Consider the following 22,952-nt stretch of genomic DNA (forward strand, 5'->3'; position numbering starts at 1 on the left):
GCTGCCTGTCTCTGAGTGTGTGTGTAGGGGGGTGCGGGGAGGCTGTCACTCTAGCTCTGCCCTCCGGAGCCCATCTGGTGCCCACACCCACTTCCTCCTGCCTGCCAGCCTTTCTGCTTTTCTTCCTGATCTGAGGCCACAGTCGCCCTGGCCCTGGCTGGGCGGTGAGTCTGTGAAATTAGCACCTTATCTCAAGTCGCCCAGGCGCCTTCCCACTGCCCTGAGCCAAGTTTGCATTGCTTGGGCAGTCTCTATCTCCCTTCCCTTCCCTGTGTATCCCAAGCAGAGAAGGGGGCCTGGGTGTCTGCCCCGACTTCTCTCCAAGTGCATTCTCCAGCCCTCCATGGCCTGGCTATTTTGAGCCCTAAAGCCTTTGGCCTCGGTATAAGTGGAGGCTTGGCAGGCTCCTCAGGGCAGCTGGAGAATGTGACATGCTGAAGTAGGCAAGCTAAGGGCCAGAGAACCGGTAGACTATGCGGGGAGAAGGCTGGGTGGGGAGGCCACTTCCCGTCTCTGAGACATACACATTCTTTCTCTGCCCTGCCCCCTACACACACACACACACACACACACACACAGGGCTGGTTTATGGCACAGGAATGTAACACCTGCTTCTCATAAGAACAGGGAGAAGAGCTGGGACATCCTGTTCATTCCATCTTCTTAGTCCACCCTAGTCTATACCCCTCTCTCCCAACCAGCAGGTCACCTCCCCTGGAGCAGTGCTCCCCGACTCCATCTTTAAATGAAAGCCCCAAAGAAAACCCTGATCCTCTTGCTCACAGGGAGGACTAACTAGAATGGCAGAGTCAAGAATCCAGGATCAAATGCTAATTTACAGTCAGCCAAGATTAGACAAAGAGGCCAAGGTAATTCTCCGCAGAGAGAACAGAGCCTGACACTATATATCTGCAGTCCCGGCCCTCTGGGGGTGGATACAGGATTGGGAGTTCAAGGCCAGCCTGAACTACATGAGACCTGGTTTCCAAAACAACACAACAAAAACCCCTTTGTTTTCAGTAACTGGGGCTAATACAACTGAGTGTTCACCTGCAGGGAAAACACATTTGGATTGCTCCCTAACCATAACGAAAATAAACTCAAACACCGGGCCTGGGCCTGGGAGCCCAAGACTCAAGGGCCTGGAACAGAAGGCTCCTGAGTTTAAAGCCAGCCCATGCTGTATAACTACGTCATGTCTTATCAGCCACAGATAAAGAAATGAAAATAAACTTAATAAAATTAAATTAATAAAAAAATTAAAAGTGGATCATGGACTTAAATGGAAGAGTTAACGCTATAAAACTTAAGAGGCCTTCAAGCTAGGCAATGAGTCTCACATGTGAGCAACAAGATAAAAAACGCAGATGTTGGCCTTCAAAGTTTTGGTAAGCTTTTGTGATTGAAGGTCAGAACCGAAGCGCCTGGAGATAGAGAAAGATAGAGAAAAGGTCACAGGCAGATACCCAGGCGGTCTGAGCTGTGCCATTCAAGGAAAGGGTGAAAGGCCTCCAAAGACTGGGGATTGGCGAAGGATCCAAGATACCCAGCCATCTCCAAGGAATGTGTGTCTGGGCAAAGGGGACGCCGCTGTAGGACCTGCTCACTGCTCCTCCGGCTCACACACCCCTCCCCACAGAAGATGGGCTCTGTGTAAAGGTAGAAGGTTGCTTTCCTTCCCTTTCTTTAAAAAAGAAAAGGGGTGCCCCCCATACCCCATGCCTGTAGTTCCCGGAACTTGGGGTTGAGGCCTGAAGGAATAGCATTGAAGGCCATCCTCACCCTTGATGGCACAGTGAGTTTGAAGTCAACTTGGGCTACATGAGACATGGTCACAAAAAAAAATTTTTTTTTTAATGTGGCACGATGGCTTAGCAGGTAAAAGTACTTGCCACACAAGCCTAATGACCTGTGAGAGTCCCAGACCCAAGTAAAGTTGAAAGGAGAGGATTAACTCCACAGAGTTGCTTCTGACCTCCACCACCCACCCCACACCCCATCATACACAATGATGATAATCAAAATGTTAAAATTTAGAATAAAGCCTAGAGCTCTCTCTGAATTTTTCTTTCAATATGCTCTTTTTAAAAAGGAAAACAGAGGCAGGCACGGCCTTTAGTGCCAGCACTCAGGAGACAGAAGTAGGCAGATCTAGGTCTTTGTGAGTTCGAGGCCAGCCTAATCTACAGAGCCAGTTCCAGGACAGCCAGGGCTACACAAAGAAACCCTGTCTGTTTCAACCCTGCAGGACTGGAAAATGAAGAAAAAGGAGAGGGAGAGAGAGAGAGAGAGGGAGAGAGAGAGAGAGAGAGAGAGAGAGAGAGAGAGAGAGAATGTGGAGAAAAGGAGAGAGGAAGATATATCAGGATGGCGGTGGCATGTGCCTTTATCCCCCACCCCATGGGGGAGGGGGTAATGTGTTCACGTGAGAGCGTGGGTACACACTGAGTCCAGAGATCAAAACTGGATCTCTTCCTCTGTTGCTCTCTGCCTTATTTGAGCCTCCCTCTCTGGCACGCTTGAGACAGGGTTTTCTAGAATCCCTGGTTAGCTCTGAGCTCACTATGATGTATAGGCATGCCCCACCATGCCTGGCTAAAGTATACACCTGGAAGACTTGTTAGTTTAAGTCTTAGTTACCTCTCTGCTGCTGTATACCCACCCTGGCTAAAATCAACGTACAGAAAAGTTTGCTCTGGCTACATTCCCAAGGGAGGGTCTATAATGGTGGAGGCGAGGCAGCAGGCAGCCAGAACCTATGTTTGACCATAACCTGGAAGCAAAGAGGGCAAACTAAAGTGGAGTGAGACGGTAATATACTCTCATCAACCTCCTGGCAGGGGCTGTCAACTGCAACGTCATGTTGTGGTGACCACCACCACCATAGTTTTATTGCTCCATAACTGTCATTTTGCTATTGTTATGGTTTGTAATATAAATATCTGTGTTTCCCAGTGGTCTTAGGTGACCCCTGTGAAAGAATCACTTGACAACCCCAAGGGGTCGCGACCCACAGGTTGAGAAAGGACCGACCTAACCGTCCTATTATCTCCCCTAAACAATAACACTAATCCGGGACCAGGCGTTGTAATACATGAACCTATGGGGGCCATTTCTCATTCAAACCACCACAGTATAGAATCTGAATCATGGAAGTAAAGGGAGAGGACTAAGACTTCCTCGGAAAGAAATGGCTCCTCAGTGGGGCTGATCAGAGTCGGGGGAGAGCAGAGTCCTTAGCGAGGCTGAGTTCTCAGAATCCCGAAGCTTCCGGTTTCCTCCAGCCCGCTGAAGATGGGATGGCCTGGGCTGGAATGTGTGGAAAGTTAGGGGTGAGGAGCAGGCTCCGTTGGGCCTGTTTCTAAGGGGCGTGTTCTTTTTCCTCTACAATTTCCAGACGCCATCCTGAGATCCTGGAACAAGCTTTAGAGATGGCAGCCGCAGGTCTCCTGGAAGCAATGACCCACCTGCAGGGGCAGCGCTCAGCCTGCCCAAATCATGTGCTGGGTGTAGGCTGCCCCCTGGTGGCCACACAGGGAAAGAATGTCTCATTCTTCACACCAAATGGTTAATTAAGGTTGTAGCAGGCTTTTCAGGGCAGGGCAGAAAGAATTCTGGGATTGTTCTGGAGTGCAAAGGCAGAGGGACAGGATGGTCAGAGACAAAAACCAAACAACAACAACAAACCAGAGCTGGAGAACAAACTGAGACCCAGCCAGCTTACTTCACACATTAGTGAAAGAGTGGTAACAGCTGTCACACACTAGAAGGCTCAAAAGGTACTCAAGGCAGATGGTGAAAGTGAGTTGTATCTGTGCCAGCACCCAGGAAGCAGTGGCAAGAGAACTAGCAAATTTGAGGTCAACTTCATCTACATAGAAACTTCCAGGCAAGCAGGTCTATTTAATGAAATCAAAAAAGGAAAAAGAAAAAAAAAAAGAAAGAAAAGAAAAGAAGAAACAAACAGGGGCAAAACCAACAGCAACAAAACCCCATGGCACACTTTTTGGTTTTTGGTTTTTATTTTGTTTTTCGAGACAGGGTTTCACTGGGTACTCCTTGCTGTCCTGGAACTTGCTCTGGCTGGCCTGGATCTCAGAGATCCGCCTGTCTCTGCCTCTTGAGTGCTGGTATTAAGGGCGACCACCATTGCTGCCCAGCTAGTGACACATGCTCTCAATCTCAACACTTGGGAAGCAGAGCTCTGTGGAATCAAAGCCAGCCTGTACACAGTGGTACCCAGAGCTGCTTGGTGACACCTTGTCTCAAAAAAAAAAAATGGTGTGGGAGTGGAGTGACTAAAGAAGAGATGGTTTAATATTTAAGAGCACTGGCTGCTCATCTTCCAGAGAACCTGGAATCTATTCCTGGCACCCACATGGTGCCTCACAAGCCTCTGTAATTCAGGTCCCAGAGGATCTGTAGCCCTTTTCTGGCCTTGCAGTCATTTGTGGTATATAGACATATATATACGGGGACAACACACCCATAGACAGTTAGTTAGTTAATTCGTTCATTAGTACCCCACTCTAGTGCACCTGTGCACATGCCGTGACTGGTATGTGGAGGTCAGAGGACAACTTCTAAGGATCATTTTCCTTCCTCCTCTTCCTTCCCCTGGGTCCCAGGGACTAAATTCGGGTTGTCAGGTTTTGTGGCAAGTGCATTTGTCTGCTGAGCCATCTCACTCTGCCCCCACCACCACCACCATTTTTTTGAGGTTTGCTCTTGTTCATACTGGTCTTAAACTCCTTGGCTCAAACTACTGTCAGCACACAAGTCCATAAAGCTACCACAATTCCCCTGTTCTAAGAAAAAAAAATAGGTGTACCTATAATCACAGGAATTTGAGATTCTGGGGCAGGAAGTTTACTTTGGCTTCGAGGTCAACCCAGTCTATAGAATGAGATTTTGTCTCAAAACAACAAGAAGAAATTAGAAAATGAATTGGTAAAGGAACATCGATTTGTCTATAGTTTGGTCTGAAGTCAAAATTTCTGGTTTCTTTGAAGACTCCTTTGTGTCATGTAATGTTTTTCTAAAAACTGTCTTATGAGAGATGTTTTGGCTAAAGCAGACCCATGAAAAGATGATTTGCTAAGAATAGACACATGATGTTCTTCTAGAGACAGCCTAAAAGGGGGGGGGGTGGATATGATGTTTTACCAGAGCATATACTTGAGAAAACACATGATGTTTCTTTTAAAAAGACATAAATATAGCCCAAGGGACAGTAGACACTGCCAGATGGTGTTGGTTCACCTTGCCATTCTTTGTTGGTTATCATTTGTCATCACTTCATAGAAGGAAACGCACCAGGTAACTTCTAACAGCTTTATGACAATGGGTAAGTCTTTTTTTTTTTTTTTTTTTTTTGAACGTACTGAACACGAGTTTTCCTTTGAAATGCATTAATTTAACAGACCACCAGCTTCCAGCATCCTGGAAGCTAAGAATGTTATCTGAAGCCTGCAACTGATTCCCAGATTCACTATAACCCACTTCTGATGTCTCCACCAATCTATTCAAAAAAGTGTTTTGATATGTGCTCCATTACTATAAAAACTTCAAATTATTTCCACATTGGAACATGGAAACTGGGTTGACCTAAAACTGTTCCAGGGCCATGGTCATTCATATTGGGCTTCAGAATAAGCTCTCAGTCCTTTTGAAGCGAGAGTTGTGGGTTTTGCTGTCAATAGAGGACAATCTCGGGTGTTACCTTCTACCTTAAGATAAGGTCTCTTCCCCATCTGTCACTTTATACATCAGGGCAGCTGTCTCCAGCGCTCATCTCCCGGGAGCACTGGGATTGCAGCCTCCCAATGCTGGGACAGCTTTATGTGGATTCTGCCAATTCAAATGAATGTCCTCAGGTGCAAGCGCTTTATCCACTGAGCTATCTTCTCACCCAGAGAAATCCTTATTTGGTTTCCAGATCTTTAGCCAGAAATGACAACTGAGACTTCTCTAATATAAACAACAGTCTGATACGAAATAAAATCCAAATACACATTTATTAGATGAGGGGTTAGAATATAGCTTAGTGGTAGAGCCAAGTCTTGGCTGGCTTCAATTCTCGTCGCTTAAAAGAGTGGCTAGATATTTGGAAGGGAAGTGACTTGCGGAAGAAAGAGGGCCGAATCTGAAAGGGCTTGGGCATGCGCAGCGTCTCATCGGGCCGAGGATGTTTCATAGGGTCACGCACCCTCCAGCCACGAGCGCGGTCAGCAGACCCTGACCAGTGTCTGAGTCCGGAAACCAGGTTCTCCGGGCGGGTAGCAGGAGCCAACCTTCAGGTCACGTGGCCCGAGGTCGGCAGCCGATTGGATGCTGGCAGCCCTGCCCCGCGGGCCCGGAGCTTGGTATTGGTTGTGAGGGGGCAGCGGCCGCGCGGTTGGCATCATGGAAGCCGCGGGGCTGGCCGTGATTCTGGGGTTCCTACTCCTGGCTGGGGGCTCTGTGGGTGATGAGGCTCGGGAGGCAAAGGCCGTGCGGGAACTGGTGGTCCGGCTACTGGGACCCGGGCCGGCGGCCAATTTCTTGGTGTCCGTGGAGCGCGCGCTGGCGGACGAGTCGGGCCTGGACACCTACAGCCTGAGCGGCGGCGGCGGGGTGCCAGTGCTTGTGCGCGGCTCCACGGGCGTGGCGGCAGCCGCGGGGCTGCACCGCTACCTGCGTGACTTCTGTGGCTGTCAGGTGGCCTGGTCCAGCGCTCAGCTGCACCTGCCGTGGCCGCTGCCCGCTGTGCCCGACGGGCTGACCGAAACCACGCCCAACAGGTATTGATGCTGTGGGTCCCAGACGGCTGGGGCAGCTGCCTGCAGCCTCGGGACAGCCACCGTTGGTGAGGACCAGCACACCTAAGTCGGGGCTGCAGCTACAGACTCGCCTGGAGACTGAGAAGGAAGTGCTGGCTCGGGGATCTGTGCCTTCAAATCTTGGCTCCCCTCTAGCTGTATATTCTTGAGCCAAATCATTTAGCTTCCCAGCCCCCACTGCTGGAAATAATGACAAACTATAGGAACTGTGAGCCCTCTTCATGAGAGAGACCAATTTTGCCTTATGGCACTGACACCCTAAGACACCACAGGATGCACAGCAGGAGCTCTGGGCATGTTGAATAAAAATGAAGTTATGTATTCACAATAGCTACTAGCTAGGGAGGTCTGCGGGAAGTTCCAGCTTCACCCGAGGTGGATTTGGAATGAGCAGGAGAGGAGGCACATTGAAACCTTTGCCCACTGTCCTGTATGCGTACTGTGTTGGGGTTAGTAGCTGCCTCTGGCTGCCTCTGAAGTGTTCCAGAGGGGTGAGTGAGGCATCCCATATGTCCCCAATAATGTGCCCCTACCCGCAGGTACCGCTATTACCAGAATGTGTGCACGCACAGCTACTCCTTCGTGTGGTGGGACTGGGCCCGTTGGGAGCAAGAGATTGACTGGATGGCACTGAATGGCATCAACCTGGCTCTGGCTTGGAATGGCCAGGAGGCCATCTGGCAAAGGGTTTGTGCCAACCTGGCCCCTCACACTCTCCTGCCTGCCTTACATACACCCCTGCCCCTGGGAAACCGAGGCCTTCCAGGGTGGGACAAAGTATCTGGCAGTATATGTCTGTAATCCCAGGACTCAGGTAGAGGCAGGAAGATTCAAGATTGAGTTCCAAGGCAGGAACTCAATCAGGGCAGGTACCTGGAGGCAGGAACTGAAGCAGAGACTTTGGAGCAACACTGCTTGCTTCCTGACTTGGTCAGTCTTTCTTATATACCCAGAACCACCTGCTCAGGGATGGCACAGCCCCCAATAGGCTGAGCCCTTCCATATCAGTCACCAGTCAAGAAAGTGCCCCCACAGGATTGCCTTCAAGCCAATCGGATGGGGGTATTTTGTCAATGGAGGCTGCTTCTTCCCGGATGACCCTAGCTTAAGTAAGGATGACGGGGGGGGGGGGGGGGGGGGGGGAGCCAGAGACTCTCCGTGGTTTGAGGGAAGCCTCTTTGTGTCCCAGAGAGTCACCCATCCCACAGACATGGAGCTGTTTCCTGGACCGTGAGCTCCCTGTAGGCTGAGGTCCAGATCTGTCTTAGTAGCAGTAGTCCCCAGCTCAGAGAGGTGGTGAGCAAGAACTTGTCCAATGACGTGGTTTATAGGTAGGGGCTCTTCCTGCTCCACAGGTATACCTGGCCTTGGGCCTGACCCAGTCAGAGATCGATACGTACTTCACCGGTCCTGCCTTCCTGGCCTGGGGACGCATGGGTAACTTGCACACCTGGGATGGCCCCCTGCCCCGTTCCTGGCACCTCAGTCAAGTCTACCTGCAGGTAAAGAGTGGCTAAGGAATGGTGGAATGGGGGCTGAGTGTTCACAGAGCCAGGGATGGGTGCTTAGCTAGCCTCGGGGCTCTTGCCTGATCTATAGATCTGTGTTCCCTTCCTGAGGGAGCAAGGGACACCCCCCAGCAGAGGTCCTGTCACATTGACCTCTATCCCTCCCAGCATCGAATCCTGGACCGGATGCGCTCCTTTGGCATGATCCCAGTGCTGCCTGCCTTCGCAGGGCATGTCCCCAAGGCCATCACCAGGTGAGGTCCTCCCTCCCTGCTCAGCTCTAAGGGAAAAGGGTCGCCCTGCAGAAGGAAATGCTGAAACTCCGGATATTGGCTCGGCTTGACTCCTGCCTCTGCTGTCAGCCACTGCAGATTGCTGGATGACTCTGACTCGGTTTCCTTGCTTGTCAAATAGAATCATTGCTGGGTATGATGGCATACTCTTCTGAGCCTGGTACTTAGGAGCCTGGGGCAGGAACACTACCAGTTCCAGGCCAACCTGAGCTACATAGAGAAACCCACCCATGGGGCGGGGGCCTGCTGAAGAGATGCCTCGGCTCTTAGCACCTGCTGCTCTTGCAAAGGACCATGGTTCAGTTCCCAGCACCCACGTGGTAGTTCCCAAATCCTGAGGAGCTGATCGCCTTCCTAGCACACATCATGCATACGGTGCACAGACATAAATGCAGGCAAGCATTCATACCCAGAAAATAACAATAAATCAATCTAAAGTATTCCCAGGATTCCTACATTGTTAACATCAAATTTAGACAACTCAACAAATTTTTAAAGGTTTTCATTTATTTTATGTGTGTGAGTGTTTTGCCTGTGCATATAGGTCTGTGTACCATATTTGTGCCTGGTGCTCTCGGAGAACAGAAGAGGGCACGGGATGCCCTGATGCTGGAGTGAGAGATGGCTGTGAACTACCATGTGGTTGCTGGGAATCAAACCTGGGTCCTCTGGAAGAGCAGCCAGTGCTCTTAACTGCTGAACTCTCTCTTCAGTCCCTAACTTTAATATGTGTATGTGTGAATAATTTATATATGTTATGTATAAGTACATAACTTAATTATTTAATTAGGGAATATTTAAAGAAAAGGAATGGAAAATTACTAAGTAACAAGATGGCTCCTTTACCTGCTGTCCTGAGTGCTGCCAGGCACACAATGTTAGTGAGTAGCTGCTCTTGGTGGCCTAGGGAGTGTGCTGGTCTCTGCGCTCGTGTTTGAACTGTCTTCTCTTCTGTGGCTGGAGAGACCTTCAAGGTCTGGATGAGGCTCCTCCTCCTTCATGAAGTTCTGTCATCCAGCACCTGCAAGGACCCTTATCACCAAGCCAGTTAGGACCTGGCTCCCACCACTGTCACGGCGTGTGGTGCTGGTTGCCGGCTGCCCCTCCATCTTGCTCACCAAGCTGTGGAAACTTCATTCTTTTCATTCAGTGCACCTTTACCCAGGTGTCTACAGATGTCAGATCCGGTCCTGTGTTAGGTCCTGAGGATGCTCATGTGTGCCCGTGGCTCTGTCCCTAACAAGAGATCATTGGCAGAGGGAGATAGCAGAACCTTTTTAGACAGGTGACTCTCAGGGACAGTGAGGAAGGACCAGGTGGATAAGCCTTAGGGGTGGAGGGAAGGATACCAGGCAGGGGACAGAGCATGAGTAAGCATGGGGGCGAGAGGAACCCAGGCACAGTCCAGGAAGCCACAGACGTGAGACTGGTGAGGGGTGTAAAGCCAAGACAAGCACCGTATCAGCCTCTATCAACTCTAAACCTTCCCCCCACCCCACCCCCAGGGTGTTTCCACAGGTCAATGTCATCAAGTTGGGGAGCTGGGGACATTTCAACTGCTCCTACAGCTGCTCCTTCCTTCTGGCTCCAGGAGACCCCATGTTTCCCCTCATCGGGAACCTCTTCCTACGGGAGCTGACCAAGGAGTTTGGCACAGATCATATCTATGGGGCTGACACCTTCAATGAGATGCAGCCTCCCTTCTCTGACCCCTCCTACCTCGCCGCTACCACTGCAGCCGTCTATGAAGCCATGGTCACTGGTACGGTGCTTGGGATAGGAACCCCCCTAGAACATCAGGGAGGGAGGCTGGATGGGAGGAGGACCTGTATCCGGGTGATACCATGCTTTTCTGCCCAGCAAGCCTTTGTGCACATATGCCATCCCACTTAGCCCCACTGGGCGCCGAGTGCCCAGTGACCTATGACCTTGGGCATATTCTTTCCCTCCCAGTGGCTTGCTCATGGATGCCTAGCCCTGTTTTTTAAAAAAAAAAAAAAAGTCATTGAGTACAACCTAATCGAAAAGATTTTAAGCCAGGCATGGTGGCATATGCCTATAACACCGGTGCTTGAGAGGTAGAGGCAGGAGGATCAGGAGTTCAAAGCCAGCCTGGGCTACTTGAGAGCCTAGGCTACTTCAAAAGGGGGTGGTGTCAGCAAGGAGATGGCTTGAGCTTGATCCATGAAACCCACACAAAGATGGAAGGCGAGGAGAACCAACTCCACAGAGTTGTCCTGTGACTTCCACGTGTGTGTTCACATAAACATGTCACACACATGAACAGTATCCATCACCACCACCACCACCATCAACATCATCCACGTTTTTATTTGGAACCAGGCACGGTAGCACACGCCTTTAATCTTGGCAGTCAGAAGGTAGAGGCAGGCAGATCAGATCTCTCTCAGTTTGAGGCCAGCTTGGTCTATGGAGAAAATATCAGGACAGCCAAGGCGATATAGAAAGACCTTGTCTCAAAACAGAACAACAACAACAATTTTTTTTTTTTTTTGCTTTTCTGTTTGTTTATTTTTTCGAGACTGGGTTTCTCTGTGTAGCCTTAGCTATCCTGGAACTCACTCTGTAGACCAGGCTGGCCTCGAACTCAGAGATCCACCTGCCTCTACCCCTCCAGTGCTGGGATTAAAGGTGTGCGCCCAACCTTCTTAATACTGAGACCCTTTAATACCCTCATGTGGTGACCCCCAGCCATAACATTCATTGCTACTTCACAACTGTAATTTTGCTACTGTTATGAATCATAATGTAAATATCTGATGTGCAGGGTACCTGATATGTGACCCCTCTGAAAAGGTCATTGGACCCAATGGAGTTGAGACCCACAGGTTGAGAACCACTGCTTTTAGAGTCCCCCCCTCCCCCTTTTTTTCCTTTCAGTTGAAAGTTACATTTATTTGCGTGTGTGCATGTGTGCCTCACCTGGTGTGCATATGGAAATCACAGGGTAGTTTGTAGGAGTCCGTTCTTTCCTTCTACCATGTGTGAGCTTGAGGGTAGAACTCTGGTTGTCAGGTTCAGCATGAAATACCTTTCCTAGCTGAGCCTTCTTCTCCAAGGCCCAAGACTTGACCTTTTTTATTTTATTTTTTTTTAAGATTTATTTATTATTATATGAAAGTACACTGTAGCTGTCTTCAGACACACCAGAAGAGGGAGTCAGATCTTGTTACGGATGGTTGTGAGCCACCATGTGGTTGCTGGGATTTGAACTCTGGACCTTCAGAAGAGCAGTCGGGTGCTCTTACCCACTGAGCCATCTCACCAGCCCAGCCATCTCACCAGCCCTTGACCTTTTTTATATCACAGTGGAGATCAGCATGAACTTTAACCTTTAATCGTGAGACTTTGGGAAGCAGTTAGCTTTTTTTTTTTTTTTAAGATTTATTTATTATTACATGTAAGTACACTGTAGCTATCTTCAGACACACCAGAAGAGGGCATCAGATCTCATTATGGGTGATTGTGAGCCACCATGTGGTTGCTGGAATTTGAACTCAGGACCTTCACAAGAGCAGTCAGTGCTCTTAACCACTGAGCCATCTCTCCAGCCCGCAGTTAAGCTTTATGTAAACCCAAATATGCCAGTATTTGGACATAAGGGTTCTCAGACCCAGCTCGTGGATGTCCTGATTGGCAGGCCCAGAATTTGGGGCCCAGGCATCCATGTCTTAATTTCTCTGAGTAGCTCTGATAGCCAAGACGCTAGATCAGTCGTGTCCTGGAGTTTCAGGAGACAAGATGGGCTGAGGAGCCCTGGTTACGGCAGAATGGCAGGTAGATCAGTCACGGGGGATGGCGTGAGCTGTAATAAAAGCCCGATTTCCTCAACAAAACCACTTCTCTCATTGCCTCTCTCTGTCTTCTCCCCACTGTAGTGGACCCTGATGCTGTTTGGCTGCTCCAAGGCTGGCTCTTCCAGCACCAGCCCCAGTTCTGGGGCCCCTCTCAAATCAGGGCTGTGCTGGAGGCCGTGCCCCGTGGTCGTCTCCTGGTTCTGGACCTGTTTGCTGAAAGCCATCCTGTTTACATGCACACAGCCTCCTTCCATGGCCAGCCCTTCATCTGGTGTATGCTCCACAACTTTGGGGGCAACCATGGCCTGTTTGGAGCCCTCGAGGATGTGAACCGAGGCCCCCAGGCAGCTCGCCTCTTCCCTAACTCCACCATGGTCGGCACTGGCATAGCCCCCGAGGGCATTGGCCAGAATGAAGTGGTCTATGCTCTCATGGCTGAGCTGGGCTGGCGCAAGGACCCTGTACCAGATTTGATGGCCTGGGTGAGCAGCTTTGCCATCCGCCGATACGGGGTCTCCCAGCCTGATGCCGTGGCAGCTTGGAAGCTCCTACTCAGAAGTGTCTACAACTGCTCTGGGGAGGCGTGCAGTGGGCACAATCGAAGCCCGTTGGTCAAGCGGCCGTCCCTACAGATGAGTACCGCTGTCTGGTACAACAGATCAGATGTGTTTGAGGCTTGGCGACTGCTGTTAACAGCTGCCCCAAACCTGACCACCAGCCCAGCCTTCCGCTATGACCTGCTGGATGTCACCCGCCAAGCCGTGCAGGAGTTGGTCAGCCTGTGCTATGAGGAGGCAAGGACCGCCTACCTGAAGCAAGAGCTTGATCTCCTGCTCAGGGCTGGAGGCCTCCTGGTCTATAAACTCCTGCCTACACTAGATGAGCTGCTGGCTAGCAGCAGCCACTTCTTGCTGGGTACCTGGTTGGATCAGGCCCGGAAAGCGGCCGTAAGTGAGGCCGAGGCCCAGTTCTATGAACAAAACAGCCGCTACCAGATTACCCTGTGGGGGCCCGAGGGCAACATTTTGGATTATGCCAATAAGCAACTGGCAGGACTGGTGGCTGATTACTACCAGCCTCGCTGGTGCCTCTTCTTGGGGACTCTGGCTCACAGCCTAGCCAGAGGTGTCCCCTTCCAACAGCACGAGTTTGAGAAGAACGTTTTCCCACTCGAGCAGGCTTTCGTTTACAACAAGAAGAGGTACCCCAGTCAGCCCCGAGGGGACACCGTGGACCTCTCCAAGAAGATCTTCCTCAAATATCACCCCCAGCCTGACTCTTTGTGACAGATTAGCCATCGCAGGGACCTGCTGGAATAGGTCCTCAAATCCAAACAAGCCCAGAATGCGCCCCACCCCACCCCCGGGCCTGGGAGGAGACAGGGTATGACAGTGAGTGACAATGATGGCTTGGAGGGAAACAAGGTGCTTTCTTCCACTCCAGACTTGGGGCTTAAAGTACCATTTTCTGTTATCAATAAAGTGCTGAATCCACCTGGGCCTATTACATTAAAGTATTGGACGTTGCTGGCATGTCTGGAAGGGTTCAGGTGCACATGCGGACCCTAATGTGGAAGCCGCCCTTCCCAGGCCTCACTTCAGCTCCGTTTTAAGTCTGGTCCCCAGCCTTAGAAGCTGTAGAGCAGCAAGCTGGTAGTTATAATTGTCCCTGAGAGTGTGGTGGTACACACCTGGAATAACAACCCTGAAAAGCTAGAGGCAGAAGTTCAAGGCCAACCTCAGCTCCATAAGGAGTCTGAAGGCAGCCTAAGGTAGGTATATAAGTATCTCCAAAAAACTAAAAACGAGACCTTTGCCTTTAATCCCAGTGTTGGTGGGTCAGAGGTAGATGGATCGGAGTATCTACTTGGTTATCTCAAAACCAAACGAAGTTTCTTGGATAGAAGTGTTTTCCCCCATTGCTTCTCAGCCTTTTGGCTAAGATCAAGTGTAAAAGCGTTTTCCCTGTGGTCAGATCTGCCTAGCACCGATCAGTTTGAACCTACCGATCTAGCTGCTACTACCTATAGAGCTTGTTACTTGTAGAGCAACCCATCCCTTGATCAACTAAGGTAGTTACAAACAGCACCCTTTGGTGCTTTGACCCACACCAGGCTGGGGCAAGCCTTCCAAGGACCCAACTCGGCCTTGAGATTGCCAGCAGACACAACAAGGGGTGGGGCCGCTGTGGGCAGGAGCAGAGCCAAGCAGATACTCAGTCCTAGCTTGCCAATAGGACCCTTCATGCTCGCTTGCTTGCTCTGAACTTTAGTACTATTCCACATGGACCCCACGGTAGTGCTCATTACCGGTTGCTCCTCTGGAATCGGCATGCACTTGGCTGTTCGCCTAGCTTCTGACCGTTCCCAGAGCTTCAAAGGTATAGGACGGGAAAGGCCTGGAGGCCAGGGGAGAGCCCCCCAGAGGTAAGCACGATGATGAATCTTCGTCCTCTCCCAAATTTTAGTTTATGCCACATTGCGGGACCTGAAGGCACAGGGACCATTGTTGGAGGCCGCCAGGACTCAAGGATGCCCTCCTGGCTCCTTGGAGATACTGGAATTGGATGTCAGAGACTCCAAATCTGTGGCTGCTGCCCAGGCATGCGTGACTGAGGGTCGTGTGGATGTACTGGGTGAGCCCTGAAACATGCGATAGGAGTCTTTACCCTCCAGTGTCCAAATTATGTCCCGAGTTCAAGGAACATGGGAGGACGGTGTGGGAGGGGAAAGAGCGGTGCACAAATGGGGTCTGTTCTCTCTCCCCTCAGTCTGTAATGCTGGCCGCGGCTTGTTTGGGCCGCTAGAAGCACATGAATTGAACGCTGTGGGTGCTGTGTTGGATGTGAATGTGCTTGGGACCATTCGGATGCTGCAGGCCTTTCTGCCAGACATGAAGAGGCGCCACTCTGGGCGTGTGCTGGTGACCGCGAGTGTGGGAGGCTTGATGGGTGAGCGAAAGGGACAGAGTAAGAGGTTCCGAGTACAGGGAGGAGCCGTAGGGCCTCTGCAACCTTGTCTCCCCTTCTAGGACTGCCATTCCACGAAGTGTACTGTGCCAGCAAGTTTGCGCTCGAAGGTTTGTGCGAGAGTCTGGCGATCCTGCTGCCGCTCTTTGGAGTCCAGTGAGTTACCAACCTTCCAGGACCCTCTAAAGCTTGGGAACCCCAGCACCAGATCTTGCAGATGCTCTGCCTCTGGCCTTCCTTCTCCATGCTAGACACTATGCAGGGCACTTGGCACAGGTTATCTCACTTCACAAGCCGCCCTAGCTCTTAAGGCATACCGGGATGAGTAAACAGAGCGGGTAGGTAACTGGACCCCAAATGGACATGAGAACCCTTCCCTAGCACACTCAGCTCTGCAATCTCCATAGTTCTGCCAGCATCTGCTTCCAGCGTTCAGCCCCTTTCTGTGCCTTCCCTTTGCAAAACCAGGGCCAAGTTTGTGGTCCCTGCTAGTAACCGGTTGCTGTTGCATCACCCTTTCCCCTTCCCCGCAGTGTGAGCCTCATCGAGTGTGGGGCAGTGCACACAGCCTTCTATGAAAAGCTGGTGGGCGGCCCCGGCGGGGCTCTGGAACGAGCAGATGCCCAGACCCGCCACCTCTTTGCGCACTACCTGCGTGGTTATGAGCAAGCCCTGAGCGAGGCGCAGGACCCAGAGGAGGTGACGGAGGTGAGTGCAAACGGAGTCTCGGGCACCGTTTCTGGGTGGGGGCGTGGTAATACACCCCCAGGGGTGCCCCACAGACACGCGCTGCTCTTCCTGCTTCAGCTCTTCTTGACTGCAATGCGAGCCCCGCAGCCCGCGCTGCGCTACTTCTCCACGAACCGCTTCCTACCCCTGGCCCGAATGCGCACAGAGGATCCCAGTGGCAGCAGCTATGTCGCGGCCATGCACCAAGAAGCCTTCTCTAATCTGCAGACCCAGGAGAATGCCAAGGCTGGGGCCCAAGTCCCGGGGGTCTCGGACACGGCCTCCAGCGCCCTCATTTGCCTCCCTGAATGTGCAATCCCTAGGGTGGCATCTGAATTGGGGTGGTCTGCATCGGATAAACCGGGTCAGGACAATTCATGTTACCAGCAAAAGATCTAAGCCAGCATCTCTTTTTTCTTATTTTAGAATGAGTTTTGTTTTAAGACAGGGTTTCACTATGTAGCCCTGTGTTGCCAGTAACTCATAAAGACCCACCTGCCTCTGCCTCCTGCGTGCTGGGACCTTAGATGTGTGCAACCACACACTTCTCAGAATCATTTGAAATAGTGCCAGCATCTTCATGGGTCAAGATAAGAGGGCTGATATCCAAGGTGCTAGGCTAAGGGTTTTTTTTTTCCTTCCAATAAATTTATTTATTATTATTATCATGTATCATGTGGAGGGGGACACATTCCATCGTCGCAGTCACACAGAGTACGGAGATCAGGTGACAAGTTTGTACTCTCTCCCACTACAAGGTTCAATGATTGAACTCAGGTCTTCTGGATTGAACTGTAAGAGCTTCTAACCCATAAGCCAGCAAGTTGGGACAGGCTTTAACAACCACCACCGATTTTTGTTGAATAGCGTTGAATAGCTGGCCTTGAAACTGCTATGTTACTAAGGATGACTGAAATGTCTAATTCTCTGTCCTCTCCTTGTGAAACTAGGGCCAGGCTTGTGGTCCCCACCACTAACACATAATCATGTGTTCCCATGTATATGGGCAGGTGTGTGTGTGTGTGTGTGTGTGTGTGCATGTGTGGAGATCCACAGTTAAAGTCAGGAATCTTGAGTTGCTCCTTATTTGTTGACCCGGAGTCTCACTGGACTTGGAGCCTATGATTCCAGCTTGTCTAGTCTAACACCTTGGCCCCAGGATCCTAGGTCCCTGTCTGCCTAGTGCTGGCATTACAAGAGGACACGAAGGGAAGACCTGGGTTCTGGATATCTGAATGGGGTTCTCTGGGCTTTATCCATGTGCACCTGAATCCTTTCTCTTTTTCATCTGTATACCCTTCTGATCTCATGACCTCCTTAAAAGCTTCATTGATAGTTGTTTTTGTTGTTGTTTCTTTGTGTTTGTTTTTTTGAGACAAGGTTTCTCTGTAGCCCTGGCTGTCCTAGAACTGAAACTGTAGACCAGGCTGGCCTCAGATTCTGCCTGCCTCTGTCTCCCCAGTGCTGAGATCAAAGGTGTGGGTCACCAGTGCCTACACTTGCCGTCTTTTAACTGGTTCACTTTCCCTGGTCTGTGATTGTATTGATTTGTCAGGTCTTTGCTGTTTTCCTGAGCTACCCAACCTGAAAAAGTAACCCTTGCACTCCAGCCTGGGTCTTTCCATCTGATAAATCTTCTTTACTGTCTGATCACCACCAGATGTACTGTGGACTTATTATGTATTGACACCATCCCAACCCCTTCACGCATCTACTTCAGGGAACTTTGTTCTCTGTTCTCTCCTTTTTACCTAGAACAGTTCACTAAATAGACACTCATTGACTAAAAGCAACACTGTGTGGGCTACACGGTAAGATTCTGTTTCAAAACAAACAAACAAACAAATACAAAATGTAACTGTGCCAAATGTAAGACTAACACATGTTTTGATTCCCTTAAACGCCTCTCTAAAATCCAGTTTGAACTGTCTCCTGCAAGAATCTTGATTCCTTAACAAATTAGTTACTTTACAAGGCCAGATTTCTGGACCACAGCACAAGAGTCTCCTCTCCTCCTGTCTGGCTGCAGCACTCCCGCCCTTCCCAGTCCAGGGCCTTGCTAGATAATTCAGGCTGATCTCAAATTTGCAGCGATGGTTCTGGGATCGCACATCAGCGCTCGGCCCTTTACAGGAATCTAGAGGCTAGTTTGCTTCCTTTTTCCGCTATCTCCGTGGATTTGAGATATTTTCTGATGGGCGTCTGGCTTTCCCTTCACGTCCGCCACTACCAAATTTATTAACTCTCCAGTCCTCACTAACTTCTCCGCGAATCCGGACCTCTAGGTCTTCTTCCTTTTCCCCCACCCCGGGGCCAGATATCCCCGAAGCGCTAATGAACTATCCTTGCAAACCTAAGCACGGGGTTAGACGACGCGCAAAGAATTCTATAGAAGGCACCAGACTTCGCCTCTAGGTGTCCCAAAACACTCAGAAAACCAATTTCCTGTGTGTGAAATGGGGATGTGGGTAGAGATATCTAGTAGCATCGCTGGGAACATTGGCTCAGAACAAGCACAGCAAAGCGATCCGACTGTTCCCGATCCTGGCTTTGCCACCTCCTCCTGGCAAACTGGAAGAAGCAAACAACACTGGGAATCCGCGAAAAGGGCTTTGCAGCTCTCTCTGCTCGCTTCGTCTAAGTGGATTCGGTGCCAGGGTTTCGCTCAGCCCGGAAGCCTCTGCCCTCGGCCCCGCCCCGCCCCGCCCCGCCTCGCCCCGCCCCAGGAGTCTCTCGGCGATGCTTTGTTTGATTGCTCTGAGTTCCCGTAGCTCCACGCTTTGAGGCTGGTGGGTAGTGCTTCCGGGCTGCAGCCTAGGACGCCTCCACGGCGGTGTAAGTAGAAGCAGAATCCCAAGAACTCACTGAGTAGGGAAGCAGCCCGAGCCACAGCGTCCCCTCTAGTCCCTCGCCTCCGAGTCTTCGCAGATGGCCGGTTCAGCCTAACAAGAGGGGCTGGGATTCCTGAAGCCCCAGTCCCATGACTCAGGGGTTCCTGGCGGGTTCCCCCTGCCAGGATTCCGGTTTCTATCAGCGAACGCTCCCCTGCCCTGCTCCAGGTCCCTCTTGAGTCCGAGTTCCCCTACAGGCCTCGGCCTCAGCCTGCCTAGTCATTCTCGCTTCGTCTCCCTGACTGTCTGCAGGCCTGGAGAGCATGGCCGTGTTCCGCTCAGGCCTCCTGGTGCTGACAACGCCGCTGGCCACCCTGGCCGCACGCCTGCCTCCCATCCTGACCTCGGCGTCCCGCCTGGTGAATCACACCCTCTATGTGCACCTGCAGCCGGGCATGAACCTGGGGGGACCCGCTCAGCCTCAGGCCAGCCCTGTGCAGGCCACATTTGAGGTTCTGGATTTCATCACGCACCTCTACACTGGTGCCGACCTGCACAGGCACCTGGACGTCAGAATTCTACTGACCAATATCCAAACCAAGAGCACCTTTCTCCCTGTGCTGTCCTCAGTCCAGAATCTGGCCCACCCTCCAGAAGTGGTTCTGACGGACTTCCAGACCCTGGACGGGAGCCAGTACAACCCTGTTAAACAACAGCTAGAGCGTTATGCCACCAGTTGTTACAGCTGTTCTCCACAGCTGGCTTCTGTGTTGCTGTATCCGGATTATGGAACTGGAGAGCTGCCTTTGGAGCCCCCGAATGCCCTCTTACCCTCTACTATAAGGCCGGCTTCCCCGGTTGCCAGATCTCCAAGGCAGCCTGTGCGTGGCTACCACCGTGGGGCCGTGGGTGGCACTTTTGACCGCTTGCACAATGCCCACAAAGTGTTGCTCAGTGTTGCATGTGTACTGGCCCAGGAGCAGCTTGTGGTGGGAGTAGCTGACAAAGATCTGTTGAAGAGTGAGTGAAGGGACCCTGGACTAGGGCAATGGAAGGCAGCCTTCACATTTTCTTGTTCTTCCCCAATGCCAAGATCAAGGAAGGGTAGGGCCACTTCTCAACCTTCCAAAATGCCACAATGTCTGACACTCTGTTATTGCTAAGGGACGTTTGTTTGTTAAATGAATACATGTGGTATCTTTAGTCTGGGGTTCAGTCACTTTTTAACTGAAGTCAGAACTTCCCAAATGGGAACCAAGGACTCTGCACTTCATGGTTGTCCAAGTGATCGGCTCGGAGGTTTGAAACGCTGAAGATAAATGGATAGGAGATGATTGGGGGTGACCCAGTACTGCCATCAACAGTGAGGGGACTCTAAGAATATAGTAGTTCTTGGGGGTTCTCCACCAACTGATACCTATTGGTCCTGCTGCTCTGTAGGCATTTCTTAACTTGTTCTTGGAGTACACGTCAGCTCTCAAAGTGACTGATGCTTGTTTTCCCTTCTGTACCCCCAAACCTGTCCCTGTCTCACCCTTTCTTGCTGCCACTGCTTGGGAGGATTTCAGTGCTATGGGACACTCTTCCCCAAATGGGGAAAGATCTCACCGTTCCTCGCTCCTTCCTCAGGCAAGTTGCTCCCCGAGCTGCTCCAGCCGTATGCAGAGCGCGTGGAGCATCTGACTGAGTTCCTGGTGGACATCAAGCCCTCCCTGACCTTTGAACTCGTCCCCCTGCTGGATCCCTATGGGCCTGCTGGGTCCGACCCCACCTTGGAGTTCCTGGTGGTCAGCGAGGAGACCTACCGTGGGGGGATGGCTGTCAACCGCTTCCGCCTTGAGAATGTAACTCCCGAAGGAGCCTGGCAGAGGGGCTGGGAGGGGGAGGCCCGTGAGAAGTGCTGTGGTCCCAGAGCAGGGAAGGGAGGGTTCAGGGTGGAAGAACTTGTCTTGTCAAGTTCAGGAACTTGTCTGTGGAGGCGAGGGGTAGGTAGAGAGACTGGGGCTCCAGATGCCTTCTCCTAGCTCTTACTCCTTTCCTCCTCCTCCTCCTCCTCCCTTTACCTCAGGGCAAAGAAGAACTTGCTTTGTACCAGATACAACTGCTGAAGGACCAGAGTCACAATGAAAATGAGGAGGACAAGGTCAGCTCCTCCAGCTTTCGCCAGCGAATCCTGGGAAACCTGCTTCAGCCTCCAAATGTAAGCCTTCCTCCTCGCTGGTTGGGCGTGGTAAGATGCTGAAGGATAGAAACAGGCCCTCCACTGGAAGCTGGGCTTTTGAACTCCCTGGTCACTGAGGTTCCCTCTTACCTGTCTTTAGGAGAGGCCGGAGCTCCCGTCAGGTCTCTATGTGCTCGGGCTCACAGGCATCAGTGGCTCTGGGAAAAGCTCGGTAGCTCAGCGGCTGAAGAACTTGGGAGCATACATCATCGACAGCGACCATCTGGGCCATCGGGCCTATGCTCCTGGGGGTCCTGCCTACCAGCCTGTGGTGGAGGCCTTTGGAACAGGTACTAGCCAGAGAAGGCTGGAAGTGGCCTGAGGTGAGAAGATGGTGTGACCTCTTTGCTTAGCCTTCTTTCTTTGTCACCCAGATATTCTCCATAAAGATGGCACCATCAATAGGAAGGTCCTGGGCAGCCGGGTGTTTGGGAACAAGGTAAACACACACATCTTCAAGAGTTCTTGAGATCCATGGGCGGGAACCAGTGCACTCCCTAGTCTGGCACAGGAAGTCAGTCTCTGCTTATCTGCTCCCACCCCAACCCCCACCCCCCCACCCCCCACCTCACAGCTGTATTTCTCAGGAAAGTTAACCTCTGCCCACTCCCTCTGTCCCCCTCCCCAGAAGCAGATGAAGATCCTCACAGATATTGTGTGGCCAGTTATCGCAAAGCTGGCCCGGGAGGAGATGGATGTGGCTGTGGCTAAGGGTGAGTGGGAGGGATGACGGGAGCAGCCAAAGTGGGACAGTTAAGCCGCAACACCCTCTGGGATCTTCCTTGGCCCCAGGCAGACCATTCACCACCTAGGACAGCATTTGGTGCGCTGACAGGCAGCAAGCGCAAGGTGCTGCTGGCAGTGACTAGTATCTCCTCACAGGAAAAACTCTGTGTGTAATCGATGCTGCTATGCTGCTTGAAGCTGGCTGGCAGAGTATGGTACACGAGGTGTGGACCGTCGTCATCCCTGAGACTGAGGTATCTGGACCCCACTGCACCCCATCTGAGCCCACTGCAGACGGTCTCCTGCTCTGATCCAGTAGACTGGGCTAGGACCCTTCCTGACCCGTGTGTCATCCATTGCCCAGGCTGTTCGACGCATTGTTGAGAGGGATGGACTAAGTGAGGCAGCCGCTCAGAGCCGGCTGCAGAGCCAGATGAGCGGCCAGCAGCTGGTAGAGCAGAGCAACGTGGTTCTGAGCACCTTGTGGGAGTCACATGTCACACAGAGCCAGGTTGGTGCAAAGGGAAAGACTAGGTTAGGTTGTGGGGAGGGAAGGTTCAATGGTTAGCTTTTCTGACCTTGCCTTTTCTTGTATCATTCTGGCCTGGCCAAAGGTGGAAAAGGCGTGGAATCTTCTACAGAAGCGCCTCCCTAAGGCTTACCAGACCAGGAACTGACAGTGGATTTTCTATGGCGCCAAACTGGCCCTTGAAACTAACAAATCTAATGGTGAGGAGAAATGGGGGCCTTGATGTTTACCCTCTATCTGGCCTCAGGGGCTTTAAGCTAAGCTGTGCAGGACACAGAGAAGCTTGGAAGTCCGCCTAGCATGCTGGAATTTGTCCAGCAATGAGGACACAGCTAATGGGGAGCGATCCGCTCTGAGGTTCTGTCCGCTTTTTGGTGGTGGATGTGATGTCTACCTAGTGTTGATGGGTTTGGTGAAGTCTGGACCCAGTAACTGAATTAAAGATGTTTCCAAGTGCTGCTTGTGTGGTTTTCTGTTTCCTCTCCAGTGACTCTAGATACCTTTGGAAC

General features: G+C 51.4%; 3 protein-coding genes across 9 annotated transcripts; all 3 read left to right on the forward strand.

Annotated features, from left to right (window-relative positions):
- Positions 1 to 6,370: 6,370 nt before the first annotated feature.
- On the forward strand, positions 6,371 to 13,953 carry Naglu (alpha-N-acetylglucosaminidase (Sanfilippo disease IIIB)). 4 transcript variants are annotated; one of them, NM_013792.2, is made up of 6 exons: positions 6,375 to 6,782; positions 7,361 to 7,508; positions 8,177 to 8,323; positions 8,498 to 8,583; positions 10,128 to 10,384; positions 12,522 to 13,953. In NM_013792.2, the coding sequence occupies exons 1-6, from the start codon at positions 6,406 to 6,408 to the stop codon at positions 13,724 to 13,726; spliced, it is 2,220 nt and encodes a 739-aa protein (NP_038820.2). In that variant the 5' UTR covers positions 6,375 to 6,405; the 3' UTR covers positions 13,727 to 13,953. The 4 variants fall into 4 exon arrangements, with proteins under 4 accessions (XP_030101908.1, XP_030101909.1, NP_038820.2 ...); XM_030246048.1 differs by lacking the exon at positions 7,361 to 7,508 and having other exon boundaries at positions 6,371 to 6,782; positions 12,522 to 13,946; XM_006533465.3 differs by lacking the exon at positions 8,498 to 8,583 and having other exon boundaries at positions 6,394 to 6,782; positions 12,522 to 13,946.
- A 295-nt stretch (positions 13,954 to 14,248) lies between these two features.
- Positions 14,249 to 17,469, forward strand: Hsd17b1 (hydroxysteroid (17-beta) dehydrogenase 1). 2 transcript variants are annotated; one of them, NM_010475.2, is made up of 6 exons: positions 14,692 to 14,819; positions 14,907 to 15,074; positions 15,210 to 15,389; positions 15,470 to 15,563; positions 15,941 to 16,115; positions 16,215 to 16,808. In NM_010475.2, exons 1-6 carry the CDS (start codon positions 14,723 to 14,725, stop codon positions 16,533 to 16,535), a joined length of 1,035 nt encoding a protein of 344 aa, NP_034605.1. In that variant the 5' UTR covers positions 14,692 to 14,722; the 3' UTR covers positions 16,536 to 16,808. The 2 variants fall into 2 exon arrangements, with proteins under 2 accessions (XP_006532360.1, NP_034605.1); XM_006532297.2 differs by lacking the exon at positions 15,210 to 15,389 and having other exon boundaries at positions 14,249 to 14,819; positions 16,215 to 17,469.
- Positions 17,470 to 18,845: 1,376 nt separating this feature from the next.
- Coasy (Coenzyme A synthase) lies at positions 18,846 to 22,900 on the forward strand. Of its 3 annotated transcripts, NM_001305982.1 has the most exons (10): positions 18,846 to 18,971; positions 19,280 to 19,987; positions 20,597 to 20,811; positions 21,036 to 21,167; positions 21,289 to 21,478; positions 21,563 to 21,627; positions 21,817 to 21,901; positions 22,071 to 22,168; positions 22,279 to 22,425; positions 22,529 to 22,900. In NM_001305982.1, exons 2-10 carry the CDS (start codon positions 19,291 to 19,293, stop codon positions 22,589 to 22,591), a joined length of 1,692 nt encoding a protein of 563 aa, NP_001292911.1. In that variant the 5' UTR covers positions 18,846 to 18,971; positions 19,280 to 19,290; the 3' UTR covers positions 22,592 to 22,900. The 3 variants fall into 3 exon arrangements, 2 of the variants coding, with proteins under 2 accessions (NP_001292911.1, XP_006534319.1); NR_155015.1 differs by lacking the exon at positions 19,280 to 19,987; XM_006534256.1 differs by lacking the exons at positions 18,846 to 18,971; positions 19,280 to 19,987 and adding an exon at positions 20,001 to 20,071.
- The last annotated feature ends 52 nt before the right edge of the window (positions 22,901 to 22,952 follow it).

This window comes from Mus musculus, chromosome 11 (genome assembly GCF_000001635.26).
Source record: "Mus musculus strain C57BL/6J chromosome 11, GRCm38.p6 C57BL/6J".
Lineage (NCBI taxonomy): Eukaryota > Metazoa > Chordata > Mammalia > Rodentia > Muridae > Mus > Mus musculus.

Bases quoted from the DNA above. Each gene is read 5' to 3' on its own strand.
- Coasy (NM_001305982.1), top strand. From the start codon at position 19,291: ATGGCCGTGTTCCGCTCAGGCCTCCTGGTGCTGACAACGCCGCTGGCC. The intron at 21,168-21,288 runs GTAAGCCTTCCT...ACCTGTCTTTAG, and splicing joins ACCTGCTTCAGCCTCCAAAT to GAGAGGCCGGAGCTCCCGTC. The intron at 22,169-22,278 runs GTATCTGGACCC...TCCATTGCCCAG, and splicing joins TCGTCATCCCTGAGACTGAG to GCTGTTCGACGCATTGTTGA.
- Hsd17b1 (NM_010475.2), top strand. From the start codon at position 14,723: ATGGACCCCACGGTAGTGCTCATTACCGGTTGCTCCTCTGGAATCGGC. The intron at 15,075-15,209 runs GTGAGCCCTGAA...CTCTCCCCTCAG, and splicing joins GGGTCGTGTGGATGTACTGG to TCTGTAATGCTGGCCGCGGC. The intron at 15,564-15,940 runs GTGAGTTACCAA...CCTTCCCCGCAG, and splicing joins CTGCCGCTCTTTGGAGTCCA to TGTGAGCCTCATCGAGTGTG.
- Naglu (NM_013792.2), top strand. From the start codon at position 6,406: ATGGAAGCCGCGGGGCTGGCCGTGATTCTGGGGTTCCTACTCCTGGCT. The intron at 7,509-8,176 runs GTTTGTGCCAAC...CCTGCTCCACAG, and splicing joins AGGAGGCCATCTGGCAAAGG to GTATACCTGGCCTTGGGCCT. The intron at 8,584-10,127 runs GTGAGGTCCTCC...CCCCACCCCCAG, and splicing joins GTCCCCAAGGCCATCACCAG to GGTGTTTCCACAGGTCAATG.